At 40.3% G+C, this 27,601-nt stretch overlaps 1 protein-coding gene across 1 annotated transcript in view; it reads left to right on the top strand.

The window, feature by feature from the left end:
- Nucleotides 1–20,777, top strand: part of SLC7A14 (solute carrier family 7 member 14) — a 68,865-nt gene extending 48,088 nt beyond the window's left edge. Inside the window, exons 3-8 of the mRNA XM_087965295.1 lie at nucleotides 370–606; nucleotides 1,649–1,866; nucleotides 8,568–8,714; nucleotides 12,264–12,472; nucleotides 15,448–16,325; nucleotides 20,419–20,777. Coding sequence (XP_087821421.1) covers nucleotides 370–606; nucleotides 1,649–1,866; nucleotides 8,568–8,714; nucleotides 12,264–12,472; nucleotides 15,448–16,325; nucleotides 20,419–20,738 — 2,009 coding nt within the window. The 3' untranslated portion in view covers nucleotides 20,739–20,777. The remainder of the gene's footprint in view (nucleotides 1–369; nucleotides 607–1,648; nucleotides 1,867–8,567; nucleotides 8,715–12,263; nucleotides 12,473–15,447; nucleotides 16,326–20,418) is intronic.
- The last annotated feature ends 6,824 nt before the right edge of the window (nucleotides 20,778–27,601 follow it).

Raw genomic sequence — 27,601 nt, 5'->3', positions numbered from 1 at the left:
ATATGTTTGGGAGATAATACTCCCCAACTCCTTAAAATTTAATTCATCCTACTGCTTCACCCCACTTGCATTACTGGAGCATTCCAGTTATAGGAAAGAATAGCAAAATAGCAGAATTTACATTCAAAGTAACCCAGGTTCACATGAGAAAATCCTGACTGATCCTCCCTATATGTGATTATCACCTCCTTTTCATTACAAGAATTTAAAACTTCATTTAAGAATGCCATATACAAAATCCCAAAATCTAATGGCTTTGCAATATACATTTTAGATTTGAGGATACTTGATAGGATTTGAGTTTTGTTTGCTTTATTCCATCTGCATTCTAATTATTGATGGTTGTCTCTATTTCTTGTCTCCATTCAGGGGTTTGTTATGCTGAATTTGGGGTACGGGTACCAAAAACAACAGGCTCGGCCTATACCTACAGCTATGTGACGGTGGGAGAGTTTGTGGCTTTTTTTATTGGATGGAACCTAATCCTCGAATATCTGATTGGTACAGCAGCTGGTGCCAGTGCTCTCAGTAGCATGTTTGACTCCCTGGCCAATCACACCATCAGTCACTGGATGATTGACAGCGTTGGAACTTTGAATGGATTGGGTGAGAATGTCCTGAATGTAAACTATTTTTCTTTTATGCCCGATCATGCTAGTTGGACTCTGAAAAGCAACTGAATTCTTGCTGGAAAGTAAACATGCCAGGATGTTGCTAATAATCTCAGGGATTCCATTTCAATGTTTGCAGACCCCAAATTAATATGCAATATATAGGGTCAGTTCTACTACTGGGCAGAATGAGACAGGTGCTTCAGATGGCAAGGTTTGGGATTCAGAAAGTATACACCACACATGGTGTATCTGTGCCTGTCAACATAGTCTTTTTCAGTAACAACAGAAAGAATATTAGCCTATCACCAGTGTTGGAGAAAGATTCAATTTCTACTCTGACCCACTTCTGCACATGGTATGGGAAGGGCATCACTTTTCTGTCCTTTCCTCTGGAAAAATAAAACCATTAAAGAACAGTTGGAGTTTGGGCATGTGGTGTTTTTTTAAAAAGTTTAATGAAAAGAAGGACTAGGGGTGACATGATAGTAGTGTTCCAATATCTAAAGGGGCTGCCACAAAGAAGAGAGAGTCAAGCTATTCTCCAAAGCACCTGAGGGCAGGACAAGAAGCAATGGATGAAAACTAAACAAGAAGAGAAGCAACCTAGAACAAAGGAGAAATTTTCTGACAGTTGGAACAATTGATCAGTGGAACAACTTGCCTCCAGAAGTTGTGAATGCTCCAACACTGGACGTTTCTAAGAAGAGATTGGACAACATTTGTCTGAAGTGGTATAGGGTTTCCTGCCTGAGCATGGGGTTGGACTAGAAGACCTCCAAGGTCCCTTCCAACTCTATTATTCTATATTCTAAGTTTTCTAATGGTCCCACAGAAAGATGAGAAAAAAACACAGAGAAGCTATGAAGATAACTATGTGATATCGTTGTCATATAGCTGTCCTGTTAAATATGAACGAGCATAGCCTAGCATGGGAGTAAATGCCTAGAAAGAAACCTTCTCAGAAATTATTTTCTCTGCCATTATATTGATTCTGTTTAGATTTCTGGAATCACTTATCTTTTTTTTCCCCACAGGTAAAGGGGAAGAGTCTTACCCTGATCTACTAGCTTTGGCTATTGCAGTGATTGTAACTATCATAGTTGCTTTGGGAGTGAAAAACTCAGTAGGACTGAACAATGTGTTGAATGTGATCAACTTGGCTGTATGGATCTTCATCATGATCGCAGGATTTACCTATGTGAATGGAGAATACTGGGCTGAGGGACGGTTCCTGCCGTTTGGATGGTCAGGGGTGAGTGAACATTTTATGACAAATTAATAGAATTGGGGAATGGCAATAGAGCCCTAGAACAACATTTCTCAACCTTGGTAATGTTAGGTTATGTGAACTTTAGATCCCAGAATTCCACATCCAATTGCTCTAGGTAGTTGACAGTATATTATCAGTGATTTTGATTAGATGAAAATGCCATAACCCACTTAAATACAGTTTGCTACAAAACTCATCATTCTTCATTAGAAAGATCCATAAAAACTGGTGTCCTTTTGAGATGTTAATGTAAAGTTATGTTGTCTGAATTTGGAATCTAAGGAGAATTCTTATTAGCTGGTATATCAGTGAGAGACAACCAGAAAATTCCAGGTATATGCAAAAAGTAGGAATTTGAAAAACATCCCTCATAATAGCATAGTAAATTCTTTTGTAATTTTTGTCCAGAAAACTGTGAGCGTATAGAATAGACTTTATTGGCCAAGTGTGATTAGACACACAAGGAATTTGTCTCTGGTGCATAAGCTCTCAGTGTACATACAACAATAGGGATAGATCATTATCATAGTCATTGTAAAAAACACATTAATCATAAAACATTAGATACAACACTTAGTAATAGTAATTGATACTAAATAAGCAATCAACATAAATTGTACTAAGATACTAAGTAAACAATATAAGTAGCAAGATACAGCATTTGTGAAATGACTGAAATTCGAACTTGATTCAAATCTTTTCTTTTTATGCACCAAATGACACATGTTAGGGTTTTGTTTGTTATAAGAAAGCATATTAATTCAAATTATACTGAGGACAATGTAGAACAGATTGCAAATTTGTATTTGCAAAAATAAGAAAAAACCTTTATACTATTAACTGAATAAAATACACTAAATATGCAAATTGTGCATAACCTTGTTCAACATCCTCATGACAACAATAACAAGTTTTAGGATAGATATTTATTTAAAATCACAAAGCAGAACAAATTCTGTTTTGAAAATTGATATAATGGGAGAATTAATGAGTATAGGCGTCATTCACCCTGACCACATTTAGATAACAAATTTCCTCATTAGAGTCTGAATTGCCCAATAAATAACAATATATTTCTTTAAAAAGCAATTCCTCTAGAAATTAGACTGCTGAAGAAATTAGTCTAATTTGGGAGTTGAAGTCCATAAGTCTTAAAGTTGCCAAGTTTGGAGACCTAAATATAAAGGGTTAAACTATCACAGTATTTTGTAGCTGAACTTGAATTTGTACTAGAATGTCCTAAGGGTGTCCTAGGATGAACTGCAAAATTTGCCATCTCATCTTATAGCTATACACCTTTAGCCTGTCAATAATGAGACAGAAGCAATATTTTACAAAGCACAATCCAAACTATGCCTGTTTCCATATCCACAGAGCTTCTCTTCCACCTGTTTATTTCAATTTTGTTATAAGAAAGCATAATAATTCAAATTACACAGAGGACAATGTAGAACAGATTGCAAAAATAAAAATAGTGATGTTCAATTAACCTCTTGGGGCTCAGAAGCCACTCTGCTTGAACCTGTATTGTGGGCCCAATGCCCTGAAGGACATTTGAGTCCAAAATACATTGGGCTGTGGAATAATACTTAACATTTATTTCAAGTACAGGTAGATTTTCAGAACTCTTTGTTAGATTTTATGTGGTTGTGCTGTTCATGCCTCCATGGGGATTCAGTTAGCAGCTGCAGCATCCCATGTACCTTATTCTCTGGAAAGGTGGGAGCTTTGGAGATGAAAATGCTTCCTTCTATCAGTAGGCGTCAGCGAGGTCCCCAGCCTTAATACATTTCACAGCATTTCTAGTAAGACCGTAATTGGTTTCCAGAGATTGCTTGGACTGTAGAACCTACCAACTTTGGTTAATACATCCAGAGTTTGGGGATGATAGGAATTTATTTGTGTACAGGTAGTCCTTAATGTACGACCACAATTTGAGCCCAAAATTTCTGTTGCTAAGTAGGTTTTGCTAAGTCAGTTTTGCACCATTTTATGACCTTTCTTGCCACAGTTGTTAAGTGAATACTGCAGTGGTTATAACATGGTTGTTAAGTGAATTCGGCTTCTCCATGGACTTTGCTTATTAGAAGATTACAAAAGTTGATCACATGACCCCAGGACACTGCAACGGTCATAACTATGAGTCAGTTGCCCAGCATCTAAATGTTGATCATGTGACCATTAGAAGGATGCTGCCATGATCGTAAGTATGAAAAACAATCATAAGTCACCTTTTCAGTGCCATTGTAACTTTGAACAGTCACTAAATGAACTGTTGCAAGTCGAGGATTATCTGTGTTTAGTAAATGTATAGGTTAGCTAACTCCATCGCAATTCTGAGTAGTGGACAATATAAACCAGGGGTGTCAAACTCAATTTCATTGAGGGACGCATCAGTGTTGTGTTTGACCTTGTGGAGGGGTGGGGGGCATGGCCAACTCAATGTCACTCATGTTGGGGGCACCTGTGGGGGCCTGGGCGCTCTGCCAGCAAAAATGGGCTCCTGTGCTCCATTTTCGGCTGTGATGGCCTCCTGTAACTCCTGCCAGCCAAAACAGAACTCAGGAGGGCCGCACGCAACCCTCGCAAGCTCCCTTTGTGGCTGCGATGGCCTCCTGCAACCTTCTACCAGCAAAAATGAAGCCAGGGAGGGCCTCACGTGGCCCTCCTGAGCTCCATTTTCACTGGCAGAGGACCCGTGGGCTGGTCCTTCGCTGTTTCCAGGGTGGCCCCACAGGCCAGAACTAAGAACCCAGATGGCCCGCGGGCCTTGAGTTGGAGACCCCCTGATATAAACCATTCCAGACAATGCAACAAAAACAATACAAAAAATGGATGTCTAGGAAAATGACACAACTTCTAACAAATATCCCACAAGGGATCCATTACCCCTCATAACCTCAAGGTCCTCCTGGGGGGAGAGCCATACAAAGCTTGGGGGTGTGGTAAGGAAATATCATTTGAAGGGACAGAGATTATGGAAGAGAAGGTCCACCCTTTGAGTCCTGTCAGGTGATACTATTTAATGTATGGGGTCTGGAACAAGATGACTCTGTCAGTTTGTAAAGGATGAACAAAACTACAAAAGATAGATGATCCCTGAGGTAACTAGGCCCAGTGCCATAAAGGGCCTTGTATGCCATCTTGAATTACACTTGGAAATTTATTAGTAACCATAGGAGCCACGAAGCAGAAGTGTAGCAGCTGCCCTGTGTTCCTGAAAACAGGAGCTAGGAGCCCAAAGACTCCCAATTTGTATAACAATGCATAAGGGGAAAGTGCTGCCATTTAGGACTGAGAACATCTCCAGACATGAATGGTACAAATACAGCCACTTGGGCCTTGTCAAGGTTGAGCTTCAGCCTATTCCTCTGACTCCCAACAGCCTTCAGACATCAAGACAAGACCTTGGCAAGAGCAGATGTTTGAACCAAGGAAGTAATTTATGCTTGAAGACAGTAGGAGAAAGAGAGAAAATGAATCTTACAGGCTTTAATTTATAATTAGTATTTCAAGAACATGCATACATAATAGAGGGAAACAAAATAGAACTGGTGTCATAACAAAATAGGCTAAGTCACTCCCATGTAAAAATACAAAGATAGTTGTACAATTCTCCAACCCTGTGATGGAAAGCAAAGACCTGAGGCAAAATGGAACTTAGACCAGTTTTAAGAGCTCACTTATGAAAGAGGATGACCTTTCTGCTTCACATTAGTTGCTCAGAGTGTGAATTTTCAAGGTTAAGCCATCTCCCTCCTTTATCTAGATTGGCAGGTTTAGATTAAATTAACTCTTTCTGGTCTGGAATTTCCCGACTCACATACACACCCCTCAGTTACCTCCACTTCTCAATGTTTACCTTTCCTTTCTGTTATGTAGAGAAAGGTGTTTCTCTTTTACTGCTCATTTTCAAATGAACCCTCCCCTGATGCCCACATCTGAATTTCATTCAGGAAAACCCAAAAGGCAACACTTCTTTCCTAAGTTGTCAAAATTGAAAGTGCTCCAAAGGGAATTACTCAGAAGGGTGATATCAGCAATTCATAAACATAATTATCTTGCTCTCTGAAGAGATGGGGACTTAACAACCTAATTAATGCATGATTAACTGCACAGCACCAAAAGGCAGATGAGTTGCTCATTGAGACCAACAGTGATACAAGTAAAAATCAGGCTTGTTAGGAAAAGCTGTGTAATTTTAAAAAAAAGCATACCCAGGTCTTCTCTTATTATAAAATCATCCTGGTTTATGCACAGAAAATGGGTCAAATTCTCTTTAGCACCCTCCCATATCTTCCTATTAATTTCCAAGGGATTCTCTCCAACCAGCTTGACATTCATGATACAATGAAGAAAGGTGAGATTAAACTTTTTATTTTATTTTACTTTGTCCAATGATTCACTCTGTGTGTGAAATTATCTCACACACCAACATTTGCCTTGGAAAATTCACTCCCCCAACCTAGGGAGTAATTTAGGGAGGGGAGAATAAATATTTATTCTAGTTGGTCCTTTCCTCCCACAGGTTTTTGGCAGAGTTAAAGTTACAATGCTGTAGAAACTTTTGCAAAACAAAGGCTAGGGTTAGGGAGAGATGTAGTATCTACCAGCATAGAAATATGTTGTGTTCATTTGATCTGGCCATTTTTGGCTGGCATAGAGGACAACAAGTGCAGTTGCCCAATATGGATTTGCCACATTTAGCCTCTATTTCAGATGAATCAGATAACTGCTCATGTTGGAACTAAAATTGGACAGGCATGGATTTTTCTCCTGGAGCCCATTTCTTATGCCTTTTGGAACAGAGCTTTGGAAGGAGAGAAGGTTCCAGTTCTTGACTTACAACAGTTCATTTAGTGACTGTTCCAAAGGGCACTGGAAAAAAGTGACTAATGATTGTTTTTCACCCTTACAACCATTATAGCATTTCCATTCAGACTCTTGACAACTGATTCATATTTATGATGGTTGTAGGATCCCAGGATCATGGGATCCCCTTTTGCGACCTTCTGACAAGCAAAGTCAGTGGGAAAGCCAGATTCACAACCATGTTACTAATTTAACAACTGCAGTGGTTCACTTAACAAATGTGGCAAGAAAGGGGGTAAAACGGGGCAAAACTCACGTACCGTAACATATGTCTCACATAGCAACATAAACTTTGGGTTCAATTGTGGTTGTAAGTCTGCTTGCCTTTTTCTGCTGTCACTTTACAGCCAGAGAATGAAAAAGGCATCCCTTTAAAGTGAATGAGATACTAATAGGTTTTATTTGGCTGCTTGTGAGTAAGGGAAAAGAAGTGGGGTCCAGCATGTTTGCTTTGGATTCTGCCTAATGCTGTTAGGTTGGTGCTTATGGGTAAGCTTTTTTTACCGATTGCTTCATGCAGCAGCCATTCAAAGTTAGGATGGTGCTGAAAAAATAACTTTGCAACGAAGGATGCCTTTGTGACATTTGCAGCATCTTTTCTCTCAGTCAGATGTTTGCCATTAGAGTCAGTATGTGTTGTCCTATGTCTGACCCTTTTTTTTGTTCTCTCCCTCTACCTCAGAGTGGAAAGATTGGAGAGAAAAGGATTACAAGAGAGTAAGCAGACACACAATGGGGAATACACAGAGACCAATGTAGTAGCACAGCTGTTTGCCTAGCATACTTGGGCTTATTCTCTTATCGTCTTTTTTGCTGATGAATGTAAATTACAATTGTCTTAGTAATTGAACAAACACTGGGGTGAGTGTTCCAAAGGGTGAGGTAGGGGGAAAAGAAAAAGCTGAAATATAATTGTAAGCATAGTTGAGATTACATGATTTTCCAGGTAGGAACCACCCCACTTAGCAGTTAAGTTGCCTGTCTCAGGTTTGATTGCGGAATGAAAATTACCTGTATTTAATTTATTGCAAGTTGAATCCCATGACTTTTTTTTAAAACCAAAAAGCAATTGAATGGGTAGCCTATGTGAACACACTTTAATGCTTTCTCTTATATTCTTTCCCACTGAAAATCCTCATTCTAATGTTGTAATCCTCCTGGTATGATTATTAGACTTATCTTCAAATGTAGTATGGCATGAAGTCTTAATTTCTGCTACACTTGCTTAAAAATATGCACCCCTACCTTTGAAACTTTAAATAATCAGTAGCCTGGTGCCAAATTCATTTTCTTTGCTGTAGAACTGCACTTCTGCTGGCAAACTGAGAGAGGTTGGTATGTTCTTAATTAAAAAATTCTTAGTTTGCAAGATTTTACATTTGATTTGCCTATGGTTTCATCTAGTTCCATGCAGCCCAACTATTCCATTATTTTTTTTAAAAAAAATGGGAAAGGAAATAAGAGAAAAACAGTAAGTGAAACCATTCTACTCAACCCAGGGAAATTTATGAAAAAAATGAAACGAGAGGGCTACGTTGATTGCAAAGAGCGCAACAAGGAAACTTTTACAGATAGAAGAGAATTTTTTTTTAACCTCAGAATTGAACTGTAGGATTTTCAGTGCTCTCTGACCTTGGTTACCACTGATGGCACTGATGTTGTTACTTAATTTGGTAATGAAATGCCTGCAAGAAAACAACAAAGGTCAGAGAGCACCAGGGACCCCAAAGGAAACTTTTAACTAAAGACACAATGAACTTTAACCCTCATTGCATAGCATTAATGAGCAACATTATATAAATATCTTGCAGGTACTACAAGGGGCAGCCACTTGTTTTTATGCCTTCATTGGTTTTGACATCATTGCTACTACAGGAGAAGAAGCCAAGAGTCCCAATACATCTATCCCATATGCCATCACTGCTTCCTTGGTCACATGCCTTGTGGCATATGTATCTGTAAGTAACAGATTTCTGAGTGAAATTTCTCAATGAAATTGTCTGCTTTGCAGGAGAGAAAAGGTGCACATGAGGGCTTTTTCTACACAAAAAAACTGTTTCAAATATTTGTCAGTTCAGCATTGCACTATGAAGTTAATTTTCCCAACCAGGTAACCAGGACAAAGTGGATTAGAGCTCCCACCATTCCCAACTAGCATCACAATAATTTATATCTCCAAGGGAAAAGAAATCCAAAATATTGGCTTTTCTTAAAGTAGTGGACGATCACTTAAACATGAGTCAGCAGTGTGCAGCAGCAGCCCAAAAAGCTAATACAATCCTTAGTTGTATAAACAGAGGCGTAGAATCAAAATCATGTGAAGTATTAGTACTGCTTTATTAAAGCCTTAGTAAGACCACACCTGGAATACGGCATCCAATTTTGGTCACCACATTACAAAAAAGATGTTGAGACTTTGGGAAAAGTGCAAAGAAGAACAACTAAGAAGGCGTGGCGACAAAAACATAAAGAACAGTTGCAAAATTTGGATTTGGCTAGTCTAGAGAAAAGAAGGACTAAGGGGGACATGGTAGCAGCATTCCAGTATTTGAGTGGCTGCCACAAAGAGGAGGGGATCAATTTACAAGAAACAATGAATGGAAACTAATCAAGGAGAGAAGCAAACTGGAATTAAGGAGAAACTTCCGAACAGTGAGGACAATTAGCCAGTGGAACCACTTACCTCCAGACATTATGGGTGCTTAATCATTGGAGATTTTTAAGAAGAGATTGGACAGTCGCTTGTCTGAAATAGTATAGGATCACCTGCTGGGGGCTGGACTAGAAGACCTCCAAGGTCCCTTCCAGCTCTATTCTATTCCATTCCACTCCACTCCACTCTACTTGTTTGGCAGTCTATATTAGGCTATCGTTTCAGTTAGGAAACACCCAGCCAAGGGGGCAGGGGCGGAGGGGGCCTCAAGTGTAGGATTAGCTTTGAGTCCTTGCAGAGCCACAACAGGTTCAAAACTGACCCCTACACACCCACACTCGTAAGCTCTACAGAACCTTATCTACCTGTTCCCAGGCTGAGGCTGGCAGTCTAGGGAGATTCCTGTATAATAGGCAGACTATAATAAAGTACTGAGCATGAACTTTATATGTGTAGTTCTGCTTACTTTGTCTGACAATATCTGGGCTATAAAACATCTAGAACAAAGCATATTTCTCATGGTCATCTGAATTTAAGCAGCCCAGAAGAGCAAGTACCAGAATGTTGCATTTTGCTCGACACCCAAAGTGGTAAAACAGGAAGTAAAGAAGAAGGATTATATGGATAGCAGCCTGAAAATAGATATAATAGTTGGATTTTTCCTGCATTATCTGCTGCCAATTTAGTCCCTCCAGAAGTCTCAAAACTACAGTTAACCTAAATTAACAGAAAAATAATATATTTAAATTCTTTACTCTTTGCAAATATTGTCAATTACAAAACATTTTAAAAAGAATCTATCATGGGGCAAAAACCAGCTGGAATTCTGCCCTACGAATATGGGGATAACACCTTAGAGAGTATTCGACTTCAGTGGTAAATAGCTAATTTTGACTTTTATGAAAAGACAAAGGAATTTTAACTGATAATTGGATGGGAAATTTAGCTTATTATTCTTACAGTTTGAGTGCCAGAAAGAAGAGAGAGATATTTGTAACATTTTCTGTCTGAGAAAATAAAATATGAAAGATGGTTGGGAGGGAAGAATTTCTTGTCCTGTCCAGGCAGTAAAAGATCTTAGTCCAGTCTTGCTAACAAAGAATGAGATACATTTGCTATTTCTAATCTTATCTTTCCTGGGGAGGAAAGCTATGGCAAATCTAGACAGCATACTAAAAAGCAACGCTGCCAACAAAAGTGTGTATAGTCAAGGCTATGATTTTCCCAGTTGCAATGTATGGCTGTGAAAGTTGGACCATAAAAAAGACTGAATGCCAAAGAATTGAGGCCTTTGGTACTGGAGAAGACTCCAGTGAGTGAGACTCCAACTATGGTACTGGAGAAGACTCCAGTGAGTGAGACTCCAACTATGGTGCTGGAGAAGACTCCAGTGAGTGAGACTCCAACTATGGTGCTGGAGAAGACTCCAGTGAGTGAGACTCCAACTATGGTGCTGGAGAAGACTCCAGTGAGTGAGACTCAACTATGGTGCTGGAGAAGACTCCAGTGAGTGAGACTCAACTATGGTGCTGGAGAAGACTCCAGTGAGTGAGACTCCAACTATGGTGCTGGAGAAGACTCCAGTGAGTGAGACTCCAACTATGGTGCTGGAGAAGACTGCAGTGAGTCCTTTGAACTGCAAGGTGATCAAACCAGTCAGTCCTGGAGGAGATCAACCCTGACTGAGGCCAGATCCTGAAGGTGAAACTCAAATACTTTGGCCACCTAATGAGAAGGAGGAAGGACTCACTGGAGAAGAGCCTAATGCTGGGAACGATTGAGGGCAAAAGACGAAGGGAACGGCAGAAAATGAGGTGGATGGATGAAGTCACTGAAGCAGTTGGCGTGAGCTTAAATGGACTCCGGGGAATGGTAGAGGACAGAAAGGCCTGGAGGAACATTGTCCATGGGGTCGCAATGGGTCGGACACAACTTTGCAACTAACAACAAATCATGTCTTTGCCTATTCTACATTCACATTCCATTTCACACATGCACACACACGCACACACACACACACACACACACACACACACACACACACATTATTAATACAGAAGGCACATAGTGCTTGGATTACATATTGTCCCTATTTAAATAATCCTCCCATGCACATCTTTCATAAACTTACAGTTAACTGTTGTTGTAAAATGCTGCCTATCCAACAACTCCATTTGTCCTTTGGCTTTGCATACTGATGTTTTTTGTAAAAAATCTGAACTATTGGAATATTCATAAACATTCCACAACTTCTCAGGGGCAAGACGTGACTTCTTTCAGTCAATGAAGCCAGAATTTAGTCACCAATAAATTATAGGGGCAGCTAACATTTGTTGCCAGTTTAAACTTTCTTTTACAGTATGGAATTATCTCCTTTTTAGATTTGCAAAACTAAAAATTCTGGGGTTTGTTTTTTTTAAAAGTAGGAAATAGTACTAAAGAGATATTTAATTTAGGGCGGCATAGTTTAGTATTTCACTATTTTTTTATTTATTCAGTTTAGAGGGCCATCTGATTTCTAATACTTCTGGATGGCTCACAATTTTAAAAAGGTAACAATGCAAAAAAAAAAAAAAAAAACCAATCCCAAACATCCTAAGAAACAAAAACAAGATCAAGACAAATATATAAACAAAGGAAAAACTATCCGACTGAAAAGCCATCTGGAAAAACAATTTCTTGCTGTTCTCAAAACAGGTTTTGACCAAACAAGTCGAACACCAGCAAAACTACTGTAGTATTTTCTACTACTGTTAGTATTTTCAAATAATATAATGAAATTCAATCTTAGTGGAACCTCAAATTTGTTTTCATCCATGTCCTTCTCTCTATGTATTCCTGTTTTTTGCAATAGGTCAGCATTATCTTAACGCTGATGGTGCCATACAATGACATTGATACAGAATCACCCCTGATGGAGATGTTTGCAGCTCATGGATTTTACACGGCCAAGTTCATAGTTGCTATTGGATCTGTTGCTGGGCTCACTGTGAGCTTGCTGGGTTCCCTCTTCCCAATGCCTCGAGTAATTTATGCTATGGCTGGTGATGGACTTCTCTTCAGGTAAGATATTAACATATCCACACAGCATTGACAATCGCAGTACAAACAAATATGAATACCTCAAAGTAAAGGTAAAGGTTCCCCTTGCACATACGTGCTAGTCGTTTCCGGCTCTAGGGGGCAGTGCTCATCTCCGTTACAAAGCTGAAGAGCCAGCGCTGTCCGAAGACGTCTCTGTGGTCATGTGGCCGGCATGACTAAATGCCGAAGGTGCAAGGAAAACTGTTACCTTCCCACCAAAGTGGTCCCCATTTTTCTATTTGCATTGTTACATGCTTTCAAACTGCTAGGTTGGCAGGAGCTGGGACAAGTAATGGGAGCTCACTCCGTTACGTGGTGCTAGGGATTCGAACTGCCAACCTTTCTGATCAACAAGCTCAGTATCTTAGCCACTGAGCTACCACGTCCCTTCTTTAATCTTTAATTCTTTAATCTTGTCAGGATTTAAAGTATTTTTAAAGTATTTAATGTATTTTAAATCCTGATAAGAAAGTTGAGGTTCTCCTTGGGTAGATGCTTTCTTCAATGCTGAGATAAAATCTCAAAGCAGTTATGCAGAAACATGAGTGAACTATTTTCAGGCTCCATGGCCTTCCCATATTCTTCTCATCATCTGTCAGCTTCAGTGGAGGGAAGGTTGTGGTTTGTGTCTAATTCAAATTTCCCATTAGGTTCAAACCAGAAAATTCTAATTTTATTTATCTATTTAGAAAATGTATATGGCCACCCTCACTAACAGTGACTCTGGCAGCTAACAAAATATAATTAAATAATCAAGATAATAAGTCAGAATCTTCTCTAAGTTCTTTGGTTCAAATGTAATGGCAATTCTAGTTTAAACTGAGATTTGCTCACTGAAGAAGTCATGAAGAGAGAAGAGGAGCACATGAATGCATATGAGTACAATTCTTATCCATAATTCATCAATCATGAATGAATTTATGTACAATGATCCATTGTCTATTGCTCAGTAAATATTCCACAGTCACTGTGGTTCAATGAGCATATAATTGAATTTTAACATATTTGGCTTATATCTAAAATCTAAATAATATAAAAAGCTTATTTTAGAGCTGAAAGGTTCAGTGAGAAGGGACATGCATCGAATCCAAATTATGAATATTGATATCCCAATAGTGGGTGTGTAACATGCAAGGCCAGCCATTTCATGTGGAAAAGCCAACTGAACTGGGCTTCAACTCATTTCAATATCGGTACGATCTTTCAGAGGGCAGAAAGCTAAATTAGCAATGCAAAGCATGCTATCTGCAAAACTCAGTTCTGTAATCTAAGAAAGAGAAATGATGAGAAAATTTAGAAGGAATAGCTGGATATCATTCTCAATTTCCCCACTGTCTCATTCTGCTAAATGTTAACATAGGTCTGTATGTATCTTGGAGGATTTGAGCAGTGGTGGGATTCAAAAATTTTTACTACCAGTTCTGTGGGCGTGGCTTGGTGGGTGTGGCATAGCTTGATGGGCATGGCTTGGTGGGCGTGGCATAGCTTGATGGGCATGGCTTGGTGGGCGTGGCAGAGGAAGGATATTGTAAAATCTCCATTCCCTCCCCACCCCACTAACCTGCTTTCCAGCTCCATTCTCCTGTGCAGGGCAACAAAAGAAGACCCAGCCGATCACCTGGGACTCGGGAGGCAGCAAATAGATGGAGGCGGGGTTCTCTGAACTACTCAAAATTTCCACTACTGGTTCTCCAGAACTGGTCAGAACTTGCTGAATACCACCTCTGGATTTGGGTTCTTTTTTCCACCATTTTTCCTTACAGATACTTTCCCTGCCCCATTTGCAAATAAATAAAGAATAAATAAAGTGAGCTGCACACAGGGACATTGGAAGTGGGATTGACCTTAAGCCCTATTCTTCATTGAAAGTTTTAAGAAAGTTTTCAGACTTTCCTCCTGATGTGTAACATAGTGCAGTCCTTTTCTTCATCAGCTTGTCCTTCCGGATGTATGGAGAATATAACTTACAGAATTCCAAGTCAATACAGCTTTGATCTCTTCTGACTGGGAATTATATAATCTATCTCAGGGGTGTCAAACTCGATTTCATTGAGGGCCGCATCAGGGTTGGGTTTGACCTTGGGGGGCTGAGTGGGTGTGGCTGGGGTGGGCATGCCAAAGTGGGTATGACCAGCTCGACATCCTGCAGCCCTCTACCAGGGAAAATGGAGCCCAGGACGGCTGCATGAGCAGGGGTGGGATAATACCAGTTCGCACATATTCACTAGAACCGGTTGTTAACATTCTAAGCAGTTTGGAGAACCGGTTGTTAGAAGAAATTACTGTCCTAATCCTGTAAGGAAGGCAGGAAGGAAACATTCTGGTGCTGCTTACAGAAACTGCCTCTCCATTAACCCTTATTACATTCTTGGCAGGACTAGACTTCCTGTCTCAGGAACTTCTCTGGAATTTTTTTCCCCTTCCTTTGCTGGTACTTTGCTTGTGTGGAGTGACCATTCAAAGTTACAATGGCACTGAAAAAAGTAACTTATGACCCTTTTTCACACTTATGACTGTTGCAGCATCCGCACAGTCATGAGAGGCCAGGCGAGGAGATGCGTGCCTCGATGTGAGTGATATTGAGTTAGCCACGCCCAGCCAATAACATGACCACCGAGCCACGCCCACCAAGTAGGCCACACCCACAGAACCGGTTGTTAAAAAATTTGAATCCCACCCCTGCGTATGAGGCCCTCACAAGCTCCATGTTTGCCGGCTGAGGCACTGTGGGCCAGTCCTTCACTGTTTCCAGAGTGGCCCCATGGGCCAGATCTAAGCGCCCCGCTGGCTGGATTTGGCCCGCAGGCTTTGAGTTTCACACCCCTGGTCTATCTCAACACACCTGAAGGACAGTAGATCATTAAATCCTATCCCACTCAAATCTCTTTGCATTGCCTGTCCTTAATATTAATCAGGGAGTTGATGATAAGTAACTTTCCTTCTTTTCTCCCTAGATTCTTGGGCCATGTCAGCTCTTATACTGAGACTCCCGTAGTAGCATGCATTGTCTCAGGATTTCTAGCAGCACTCCTCTCCTTGCTAGTGAGCCTGAGAGACTTGATAGAGATGATGTCCATTGGTACTTTACTTGCCTACACGTTGGTCTCCGTGTGTGTCCTGCTTCTGCGGTACCAACCAGAGAGCGATATCGATGGCTTCGTCAAATTCCTTTCTGAAGAGCACACAAAAAAGAAAGAAGGGATTTTAGCGGATTGTGAAAAAGAAGTTTGCTCTCCGGTTAGCGAAGGGGAAGATTTTGCAGGACCCCCCACCAACCCCTGCGGTGCGAAGAACCTCCCTTCCTTGGGTGACAATGAGATGCTAATTGGAAAATCAGACAAGCCCACCTACAACATCAACCATCCCAACTATGGCACCGTTGACATGACCTCAGGAATAGAAGCAGACGAGTCTGAAAACATCTATCTCATCAAGTTGAAGAAATTGATAGGACCACGATATTACACTATGAGAATCCATCTTGGACTGCCAGGGAAAATGGACAGACCTACAGCAGCTACAGGCCAGACTGTTACCACCTGTGTACTCTTGCTGTTTGTCCTTATGTTTGTCTTCTGCTCTTTCATTATCTTTGGAGTGGACTATCTTTATGACCAAAGCTGGTGGGCGATTCTTCTGGTGGTCTTCATGGTTCTGCTAATTATTATGTTGGTTTTTGTTATCCTTCAACAGCCAGAAAACCCCAAAAAACTGCCTTACATGGCCCCCTGCCTGCCTTTTGTTCCTGCGTTTGCCATGCTCGTGAACATCTATCTCATGCTGAAACTTTCAAAGATCACTTGGATACGGTTTGCCGTCTGGTGTTTTGTGGGTATGTCCTGAATCTGAAATAGGAGTAATCAAAGCAGCCTTTCACTAATGTTGGACTAAAACTTTAATTCCTATCCTCTTCAAGAGTTATCTTTATATATCAGGTGTTTTTATTAAGTTATTAGGTATTATAAAATGCAAAAGTGAATAAAAGAGCAATGTGGAGAGCAAGGGAAGAGGAAAGAGAAGTGAGGGAAGGTAGGGAAAAGAGGGGGAAAAAGAAGCATTGACTTCCAACTCTCTCTATTGCAGTAAAATAAGGCATTAGCATCAAATCACAACTTTTTGTTTTTCCATAATAATATGAACAAGTCATTTCTATAAAGATCTATCAATCTAATCTATAAAACCCAAAGTCAAAATTACATTATTTTCCATATCAAGCACGAAATTCAGAAGAGGTTTCCATTGGAAACAAAAGTACTTGCGTTCTTTTCTTTAACCAGAGTAGTCAATTCTGCCCTTTCAGCCAACTCCATTAACTTTCTGCAAGGTTTTTCTTGATTTGATGGTTAGAATGGTTAGGTTCTTCAGTGTTAGGAGCCATGCTGGTGCAGTAGTTAGAATGCAGAATTGCAGTCTAACTGCCCACAGTCAGGAGTTCGATCCTGACTGGCTCAAGGTTGACTCAGCCTTCCATCCTTCCGAGGACCCAGATTGTTTGGGGACAATATGCTGGCACTGTAAACCTCCCAGAGAGTACTGTAAAGCAGGGTCCGCGGAACAAGTCCTACTGGGCCGCTGGTTTGCTAGGCGCGCCATCTTTTTGATGAAAAAGTGCTTCCGGTGAGCTTTTCCGGGGCACTTTCATCAAAAGATAGAAAGCTCACCGGAAGCCTTTCATCAAAAGCTCACGGGAGCCGCCTTTTGATGAGCTTTTCTCACGGAAGCACTTTTCATCAAAGCCATTTCTGAGCTTTTCCGGAGAAAGCCATTTCTACCGAAAGCTCATGAGCGCCGCATCTTTTTGATGAAAAAGTGCTTCCGGTGAGGTCACCGGAAGCACTTTTTCATCAAAAAAAGATGGCGGCGCCCAGCTGATGCCGGTACCGGGCCACGGCATAAAAAAGGTTGGGGATCACTGCTGTAAAGCACTGTGGGGTGATGTATAGGTCTAAGTGCTATTGCTATTTGGAAGCACCTAGTCTCAAAACCTTAAGAAGCCAACAGTGAAAATGTTCAGGTGATTCTCCCTGACTTTGCAAATCACAGTTTATAAAGCCATGAAGAAGCCCCATGTCAGTTGTCTGTAATGAGAGCTGCTGTCCACTCTGCATATCTGCAGAGCCCGAGAGAAACCTATTGTTTTCATTAGCATAGACAGAAGAAATCTCTGAATTGGCTTTTCCAAAATCGTTTTGATTCAACATCCTGAGGCATAAACATAAAGTGATTCCAGATATAGGTAATAAAAAACAATTTATGACTTAGTCTACATTGTCTGAGCTCTTCTTGTTAAGCCCTAATTGAACAATGTCCTTAACGAATGAATTATGAAATGGCTTCACATAACATCACTGGATTGAAAAAAATTATCTGGAATTATTCAAGGCTACATTTACATCCTTAAGTAAAATGTCCTCTTGTTTAGTCACATCCATTATTTACATTTTCACTGCATATGCAGATTGCTCCTTTTAATGGCTCTTTTTAACCTCAGTTTTCCTATGGCTAATTTTTGAATAATCTAGAGAGAATGGGTAGCCTCTCTAATTTTTAAAAAAAATAATTAGTTGATGCATGTAGCTTATTTTGATCATCTTCTGATGAAAAACACACAAGTGGGAAAGCTTAAAGAAAAAGAAAAATAGGCTGTCCTTCAACATTGTTCCTTTTCTGCCTGGGTGTGTTGTTTTGCAACTGAACAATGCAATAAATAATACATATTTTGGTGGGGAGAAAGAATTCATTGTGAAAGAAGCAGGAACAACAGAACTGAGCCAATTATATAACTATTGGGCAGTATATATATTCCATACTTGAGTTATAAATATTATAAAGTAAACTATTCAAGTTTATGGCAGTGAATACAGTGGACCTCTGTGAGTTCTGCCTCCTCTAGGCACTTCACACTCAGGAGATGACCTTGTTCTCTGCCAGGCTATGAGGTAACACAATTTGTAGCAGCGAGGCACTTCTTGTTGCCTCAGATACACAATCAGATACACAACACGCAGTTCAAGTTGCCTAAAGCAACCTCTCTGCATCTGTTGAAGTGTAAAATCTTTTTCCAGGCATTGGGATTGCCGGGAGAGATCTCAGACGCAAGGCCAAGTGAAGCAATATGACTGCCTTGTCCCAAAGGTGCTTTTCAAAAGGCAACTAGACTTTTTTCCTTTTTGTCTTTTCTCCTTGAAAACATTTCACTTCTTATCCAAGAAGCTTCTTCATTTCAAACTGAATGGTGCGGAATGGAAAGATTTCTATTCTTTGCACAGTCATCTGGTTGTTAGCATTCAGAAGGTGGGTTGTTAGCTCTCTGTGGAGGCCACTTAGGGATTTATCTGGACTCTTGGGGGTCAATTGAATCAGAGTGCAAATGGATGTGGAACCTTCTTGGGACTGCTGAACGGTTCCACACCAGTGGTGGGATTCCAAATTTTGTACGTTACCGGTTCTGCATGCGCGTGTAACACTCAAAGATCTCCCTCGGTGAGGTGAGCTGATTATTTTTACCTCAGCTGAGGTGCAGCAATCCGCTCTGCTGTGCGATTCAGCTGAGCTAAAAATCAATAGAATATAGAACGGGAAAGGGTGGGGGCAGGTGGGCAGGGCCAGCCAGAGGTGGTATTTGTCGGTTCTCCAAACTAGTCAAAATTTCCGCTACCAGTATGCCAGAACCTATCCGAACCAGCTGAATACTACCTCTGTTCCACCCCCATGTGCACTCTGATTCAGGTGACTCTGAGGGTACAGGTAAATCCCCATGTGGCCTCAATGACTCTAAGAGAGCTAATTTAGACTGCTAATGATGATGGCAAAGAATATAAATCCTTCTATTCCCCACCATTCAGTCAGAACTGAGGGAACTTCTTGGATGAGAAGCACATTTTCAAGGGAAAAAAACCCCCAAAAAGTCCAGTTGCCTTTTGGAAAAGCACCTTTTGGGACAACCATTACTTAGATGATTGAGAATCTTCATAGATATATGGTGGCCTTGCCACACTTTTAGAAGTAGGAGAAGAATCCTGCATGACAGGTAGTCCTCAATTTACGACCACTAATTGAGCCCCAATTTTCTGTTGTTAAGTGAGACATTTGTTAAGTGAATTTTGTCCTATTTTACAACCTTTCTTGCCAGGGTTGTTAAGGGAATCATTGCAGTTGATAAATTAGTCACCCAGTTGTTAAAGTGAATCTGGCTTCCCCATTGACTTTGCTTGTCAGAAAGTCACATGACCTTGGGGTCATGGCCTTGATCACATGACCTTGGGGCATAGCAACGGCCATTAAGTATGAACCAGTTGCCAAGCATCTGAATTTTGATCACATGATCATGGGGATGCTGCAAAGGCCGTAACTGTGAAAAAAATGGTCACAAGTCACTTTTTTCAGTGCTGTTGTAACTTTGAACGGTCACGAAATGAAGTCGAGGACTGCCTGTTCTTCATGAAGCAGCTTGGAAGGGTTGTTTCACTTCAAACATTGTCAAAGTGAGATCCTTCCAAAGTTTTGTGTAGTCCTAATGTAGGTCAGCTTTCCTCTTTAGTAAATGCAGATCAAAAAAAAGAAGAAAATAAATAAATAAGAGCCGTGGTGGCACAGTGGTTAGAAGGCAGTACAGCAGGCTGCTTCTGCTGATGGCTGGCTGTCTGTAATTTGGCAGTTTGAATCTCACTAGGCTCAAGCTTGACTCAGCCTTCTATGTTTTTGAGGTGGGTAAAATGAGGGCCCAGATTGTTGGGGGCAATAGGCTGACTCTGTAAACTGCTTAGAGAGGGCTATGAAGCGGTATATAGGTCTAAGTGCTATTGCTATTGATATCATATTTTTTATCTTGCTCCTGGCTTTGTCTACTGATTAAAATAAAACATGGCGGACTTGGTACATGAACATAGTCATTAATGGGCCAAATTTTATTCTCTTTTCCCTAGGGCTGCTGATTTATTTTGGCTACGGCATATGGAACAGTACTCTGGAAATCATAGCTCGAGAAGAAGCTTTGCACCAAAGCACTTACCAGCGTTACGATGTGGATGTGGATCCATTCTCTATTGAAGAAGGATTTGACTCCACTGGGAATGAAAAGTATCAGGACTGGGAACCTGTTGATGACAAAAATTTCTCTTATCAGCAGATGGCTAAAGGAAAGGAAAGCAGTCGGACAAGTAGCAAATCAAAGAACAAAGCCAAACACAAACCGAACTCAGATGCATTGATTTCTAATGATGAGTTAGACTACTCACCAGAGTAGACGCGATAGAAACACAACCATGTCATTTTATTTTATTTGGTCACTTGGGCTGAAATTCAGGGGCTGCATTCACACAACCTGTTCAACCCAGTTACTGGATTCACCCATTTGGGGGACTAATACTATGAACCATGATGGCCTAACTCAGTAAGCATTTCCACAACATGGCAAGCTTCATGAGTTACATGCAAGCTCAACATATTGTGCAAATGCATTTGTTAGGTCTTTAAATGACCCGGGTAAGAGTGTTGTGTGAATTGAGGCCACAACTTCTTTTAGCTCTCATTGGAAACCCTTCATTCTTATCAAGGTTTGGATCCTTCTGCCAGTAATTATTTCACTCACTCTCTGCTGCTCAGGATGGTTCTGTCAAGGGTCCATCCTGAATCCACCAAAGGCCCAACCAAAGGAATCAAAACTGATTTCTCTACACACACCCTCCTAGCCCTGATGTTATTTCATTTGATGTTGGCAGCAACTGATCCTTTACACAAACTAGAAGAGCTTATGAAGCCTTTCTAGGAAGCCCAATGCATGAAATGCCTCCTGTTGTTGCACTGACTTAAGCTTTCACCACAAAATGCATTCGACAAACTATCAGCAACTTAAAATCGGGTTCCACTGGTAGGGAAAAACATTAATATTTCCAATGCTTTCCTCAAGAACAGGAGCAGACAATCTTCTTTGTATCCAAGGACTGCATTTCTTTTCTTCCTCCTCCCCTCTGTGAACTTCAGATGGCATGACAGTGATGTTGTGATGTTGTCCCAGGGGATCAAGCGACAACATTGATGAATAAGAAGGGTTGGAGGCACTGGAATGCAACTGTAATAGATATGTTGACATTAATGGCATCTTAATAACATTGATTCAGTTTGTTGTTTGTTTTCTGTGAAAAGTTATATACTGGGGGAGTGGAAAGAGTGCTAGGGGACAAATATGGCCACAGGATATGGGCTGCAGACCAGAGGGGGTATTCAGCAGGTTCTGACCAGTTCTGGAGAACCAGTAGTGGAAATTTTGAGTAGCTTGGAGAACCAGCAAATACCACCTCTGACTGGCCCTGCCCCCATTTATTCTCTGCCTCTTGAGTCCCAGGTGATCGTCTGGGTCTTCTTTTGTTGCCCTGCACAGGAGAACGGAGCTGGAAAGCAGGTTAGTGGGGTGGGGAGGGAATGGAGATTTTGCAGTATCCTTCTCCTGCCATGCCTTCCAAGCCACACCCACCAAGCCACAACACGCCCACCAAGTCACGCCCACAGAACCGGTAGTAAAAAAAATTGAATCCCACCACTGCTGCAGACTGCTGTAGAAAATGCTCATTTGTGCCCAGGCTGGTGACTTATCAAAGTCATCTGTCAAACAGATCAGACTTTTCTTTATTTAAAGATAAGATTGACAAATCAAGTTGGTATGTCCAGGAGGGAACTATAGTATGTTCCCAAGAACACAGAGAAAATAGAGATCCAGTGATTGGGTAGAACAAGTGCATCTTTTCACATACCAAAACATTATTTGTACTTTGGCACATTTTAACTTTTTCCCATTTGGATTTTGATTCCATACTTGTTTGTTTGTGCCATCTCGGCTAATTCCCACTGACCTGAATTTGTTTCCTAGTGAATCAGGACTGTCCAAAGAATATGGTCATAAAAGTTTGGATGGCATCTGCATTGGTGCAACCAAAGTTCTACCTGGTATGTATCTATATTGCATTACATTGTCCATGAAAACAAGCAGAGCTTCAACTGCACCATCACACTTGCCTATTTTGACTATTATGACCATTCCTTGAAGATACCAAAGTGATTAATTATGATACGGCATTACATGATTGGACTAGAGTGGTGCAGTAGTCTAGAAGTGGAGCTCTTACCTCACAGGAGGCTGTGAGTTCAATCCTAGGTAGAGGCAGATATTTCTTTCTAGGCACAATGAGAATATATCTGCTGTACAAAGCTCCACATTGGCAACAGGAAGGGCATCCAGCCAGTAAATACTCTCCTAGCTCTATTCACCCACCCAGACTCCACTTCGCAAGAATTATGGGGTCATTAAAAAAAGACGATGACATGATTGGACTAGTTTTGATCTCAGTTAGATTTGGGGTTGGCTTGTTTGAAAAGCTTAGTCATTTGTTTTTTAGTCAGTGAAGGAAATTTGGTTATTCATATTCTCTTATGTAATTTATATAGATCAGAACAGAACAGATTCTGTACAATGACAATAAGATTTCAGTAGCATGAGAGTAAATGCTAGAATTCAGTAGAATTACACAGTACTGTTCTTTTTTTTATCCTATACTAGTTTAGATTATGGTAGTGGAAATCACAATAGATTATTTCCGTACAGCATAATATTTTCCTGCATGGATAATTTTGGACATGTCATTAAAGCTCTTCTGCCATGTAATTTCCTAAGCACAAAAAATCCCTCACTTTATTGTTAACATCGTAAGAGTAGGTTTTTATGGATCAGAACCAAGGCTATCTCAATGCAGCATTTTGTTTCTCACACTGGCCAACTTGATGTCTCCAAGATCCTTAGCGACACCTCCTTCTCCCACAAATTCTTCTCTGCAATTCATATTTGGGTGCATCCAGTTCCTAACAAGGAAGTAGCATTAATTTGTGAAGACTAAATGTCCATAATAAACTGATCCTTTATACATTTATTCAACTATCCCTAAAACCATCCAAATCAGTAGTCATCCCCATGACTTGTGGCCATCAATTCAATATGTGAATTAGTTTCCATATGAAGAAAGTGCTTTCTTTTGCTCTTCAAAAGCTGTTTCATCAGCTTCATTGGATGACCTCTAGTGTTTTGAGAAAGTGTGGGACGACTTGTCTCCATGCATGCTTGCTTTTGTGTAGCTCAGGCAAGATAACCTCAAATGCATATTTTCTATGCTAAGGTCCCAAATTTCTTTTTCTTTAGGGCAGGTGTTCAAGTCATTTAACAGATATCAGATAATCAGAGTTGGAAGGCATCTTGTAGGTCATCTAGTCCAACCCCCCACCCAAGCGGGAGACCCTACACCATTTCTGACAAATGGCAGTCCAATTTAGGTTGTCCTTTTCTGCCTGATTTGTATTATATCATTTTACAATGTGACCACCAGAACAGTGTTCCTAACATGAATTTAATGTGGAGTTATATAAAAGCATTACAATATATTCCAATTTCCTTTTTCCTTTTATTCTTTATTTTTTCTTTGTTTGGGCTGCTTTTATCCTGCCTTTACAGGTTAACTTTACAGGCTCTTGAGAATTATTAGAGATTTTCTGGAACTGGATTGACCCTTCCTGATATTGTAGAAGACATTCTAGTTGAGTCTTAATTATTATGATTTTAAATAATTTATAGGCATTATTGAGTGATATGACCCACTCAATCCTTCCTTTCCATCTTTTATTCACCAACATCTTTGGCTTTAGTTTTTTTCCCTTTTGTAGTCAGATGTATTGCATTGAATCCTGTAAGCAAATTCCCAGTTGTATGTAGGGTTTATGTAACCGCTTTTTGTTCACTGCTTCCTACCATCTCTACAACACTTAAGTCTTATATGAGATCATGGTCATCACTGTGGATTAAATTTAGGATTGCTTTTCCTTTGTTGAGTTCCAGGATCAACAGTGTTAATTCACAGTCATTTGGAAAATTTTGACTTCTTACTCAATGCATGAATGTAGCCAATCTCTGGTGAGAATTCATTGACCACTGCTTCATCCCCCTATAACATCAAGCAGCTTCTCCAAACTGTGCATAATGTCTATAAGTCTTTATTAAGAAGACAAATTAACATACAATTTATACATCCATCACTTGACTCATCTCTGCTTCTAATATCAAATTGCACACAACCAAAAACTTCTACCTATCCCTGAAGGAGTTGTCAGGTATGAGAGAATGTGAATTTATCACCCAATGACTGGGTCCCTCTAAAGGGAATATCTGATTCATTCTTGAGATGATGTCCTTCTTCATAAGGATCCTCCCTTCACCTTCATAGCAAAGGAGCTTTCATTCGGAGTGTGAGATAAGGCTGTTATATCCTATTAGATCTCAGCAACATATTCTCTGAGCATCTCCCAACTTAGCCATCTTGGTTTCAAAGGAATGGACTTGTTCTTGAAAACTGAGAGCTCACCACATTGAGCACAATTACATAACGTTACACCGGATAGACAGCTAGTCAAATATTTTATATTCTGTGATAAATTTTGAAAATACTTCCTTTCCTAAGACTTTTGGCACTCATATTTATTGTGGACAAGCTTGGTTTTGTCCTTCTGAGGAAACTATTTGACCAAACAAGTAGCCCTTCTGTCTGAAGCTTAGCTTCCTCAAACAGTAGCAAACTTTACCTTGACATTTCTTCTCTTGAAGGTTAGTATGAACCTTCTCCACTAAACCTCCTTAGAAAATCCCTCTATTTTCTTGTATTCTTCTATTTATTTGCTCTAATAATAAGTTCCCAAGTGCCTCTTCTTAAGAGCCTTGCCTGACACTGAGATGTTACTTGCAATTTTTTATGAAATCTCCTACTAATGTCTCTCTTGTTCTGCTGTATGTTTCTCTTGATCATACAAACCATCTAAACAATAGACAACTAAAAAGGGGAGAGGGGCTTTCCTTCTGAAAAAATGTATAGGAAGATTGGGTCCTACCTGAGAAATTGCGGTCCTACCCGAAAAATTGTATCTCTTTTCCATTCTTTTTCTTCTGCAGTCCTATGTTTGTTACCCCAAATTCTGTAGCCCAGGTTTATTGATAGGACTGAGATTAACTCTCCACCAGAGTCCCACTACCAGTATGAGTCTCATTTTTCTTCATCTCTTTGAGGTTCACACTTGGACTTTTATGAAAACCATAAGTTCACAAGGAGGAGACTGCAGAATCCTTGACTTAAGCCCATCATCATCTATTGACTGTATGTGTTGCCCAACTCCCAGCAACTCTAAAGCAAAGCTCAAAGGAATGGTTTCATGAGAAGTGTGGGAGACTCATTTCATTCTGTTCTTTTTCCAGGTTTCCACAGTATTTAGCTCCAGCAAGATATCCCTGTCTATGCCACTCTTCCCCAAAAGATCTTCTTCTTTAGCTATAATAAATTGGGACTTAGAACAAGAATAGGGAAACCCTATTTTTATGACTTAAATTCTCAAACTCCTAACCAACAAGAAGTCAACAATAATAAACATGTTAATCTAGCATCTAGAGCAGGGGTATCAAACTCACAGTGTCACGGCATTGTTGTGTGATGTATTGGGACTTTTTTCCCATTCGCTAAATTGGGCATGGACATGGCCAGCACATGACGCATCTGGCTCGTGGGCCAGGAGTTTGACAGCGCTGATCTAGAGGAACAAAGACATCCTTGCTCTAGAGTCCCTCCAGGTTTTGCCAACCCAAGACAAAATGTCTAAAGATCAGAAATATTGGCAGTTGTAGTTCAAGTGAAACCATCACTTACCTAGTGATGGGATTCCAATTTTTTTCTACCAGTTCTATAAAAGAGAGCGTCACGTGTGTGATGCCTAACGCATGCTTTGTGTGTGCGCACAGCACTCAAAAATCACCCTCTGTGTCAGCGCTGGTGAGGTGAGGTGAGCTGTTTTTTATCTTAGCTGAGGAACGGCTATTCGCTCTACCACGCAAATCAGCTGAGCTAAAAAACAAGGGAAAATAGAACAGGAAATGGTAGGTGTGGGTGGGCAGGGCCAGCTAGAGGTGGTATTTGCCGGATCTCTGAACTACTCAGAATTTCCACTACTGGTATGCCAGGACCAGTCCAAACTGGCTGAATACCACCTCTGCACTTACCCATCCATACGAATATAGCTAGGTTGAAGTTGGCTATTTCTATTGGGATCAATGGCAATTTAATATGCTATTGCTAATAAGATTTAGTGAATAAGTGAAGACTTTGTTGTTCTGTGGTAAAGGAAAATAAATTAATCCTTCTTTAGCTCAGATCATGGTGCCATGGCTGCTATTTGATTTTCTAAACTACACATTAATTACAAATTTGGAGAATTTATCATGTTCGTTCCAGATGTTCAATGTTTTCTTGCTCCAGTATTGATTTGGACTAAATTCCTCTGTCTTAAAAAAAAAGATTGTCCTTTATGAAGCCCCTTCCCAAGTTTTTCTGCAAAGCTAAATGTTAGAACCAGATTTAGAAGTTTTTAGAACCAACTCAATAAAACCAGAACTCAACTGGACATACCTACCTTGAGAACTATTGATAGATCTACTCTATTCTCATCATTACCGTTTATCACAAATAATTGCTGTTTTGCATCCAAGTTCAAACCCTAGTTTGAAGATGTAATAACCAATTTCGATACTTCACAGCTAGAAAAGTAATTTGTTTGCACATAACCAAAACTTGACTTATCATGTACCATTAGAAGCTGTTTGCCTTAGACGTGCTTCGTTGGGGTATTTCTCCTCTTGTCTTCCTTGACTCCTACCACTAAAGTCATGGAAACACTTTCTAAGGTCAACCAAAGATAGGATACAATACAGCTCGAAATCACTCCACTGCTCTTTATGAAGGACACCATGAGAATCTATCGTTGATTAATCTTTTGATGGATTTTGATAGCATGGAATCGATTTGCACATGCATGATTATCATCAGGTGACCATGGCATCGGGTGGTCCCATGTGCCAGTGATCCATTTCTGGTCAAACGGCAGAAATGAGACCTCCATGTTAGCTTCCACCATCACAAGCACATTGCTTTTCCTGGGATCAGTTCACACGTACACAGCAAAGTAGTCAATGCCAGTCAAGTGACATGTCTGTGCAACTTATGTATTTGTTTGCCCTGTCGGGAGATACCGTGTATA

Source organism: Notechis scutatus, chromosome 4, assembly GCF_049901735.1.
Source record: "Notechis scutatus isolate UNSWTSFEM ecotype Mainland chromosome 4, rNotScu1.2, whole genome shotgun sequence".
NCBI lineage: Eukaryota > Metazoa > Chordata > Lepidosauria > Squamata > Elapidae > Notechis > Notechis scutatus.
This window is presented reverse-complemented; position numbering and strand designations above follow the sequence as displayed.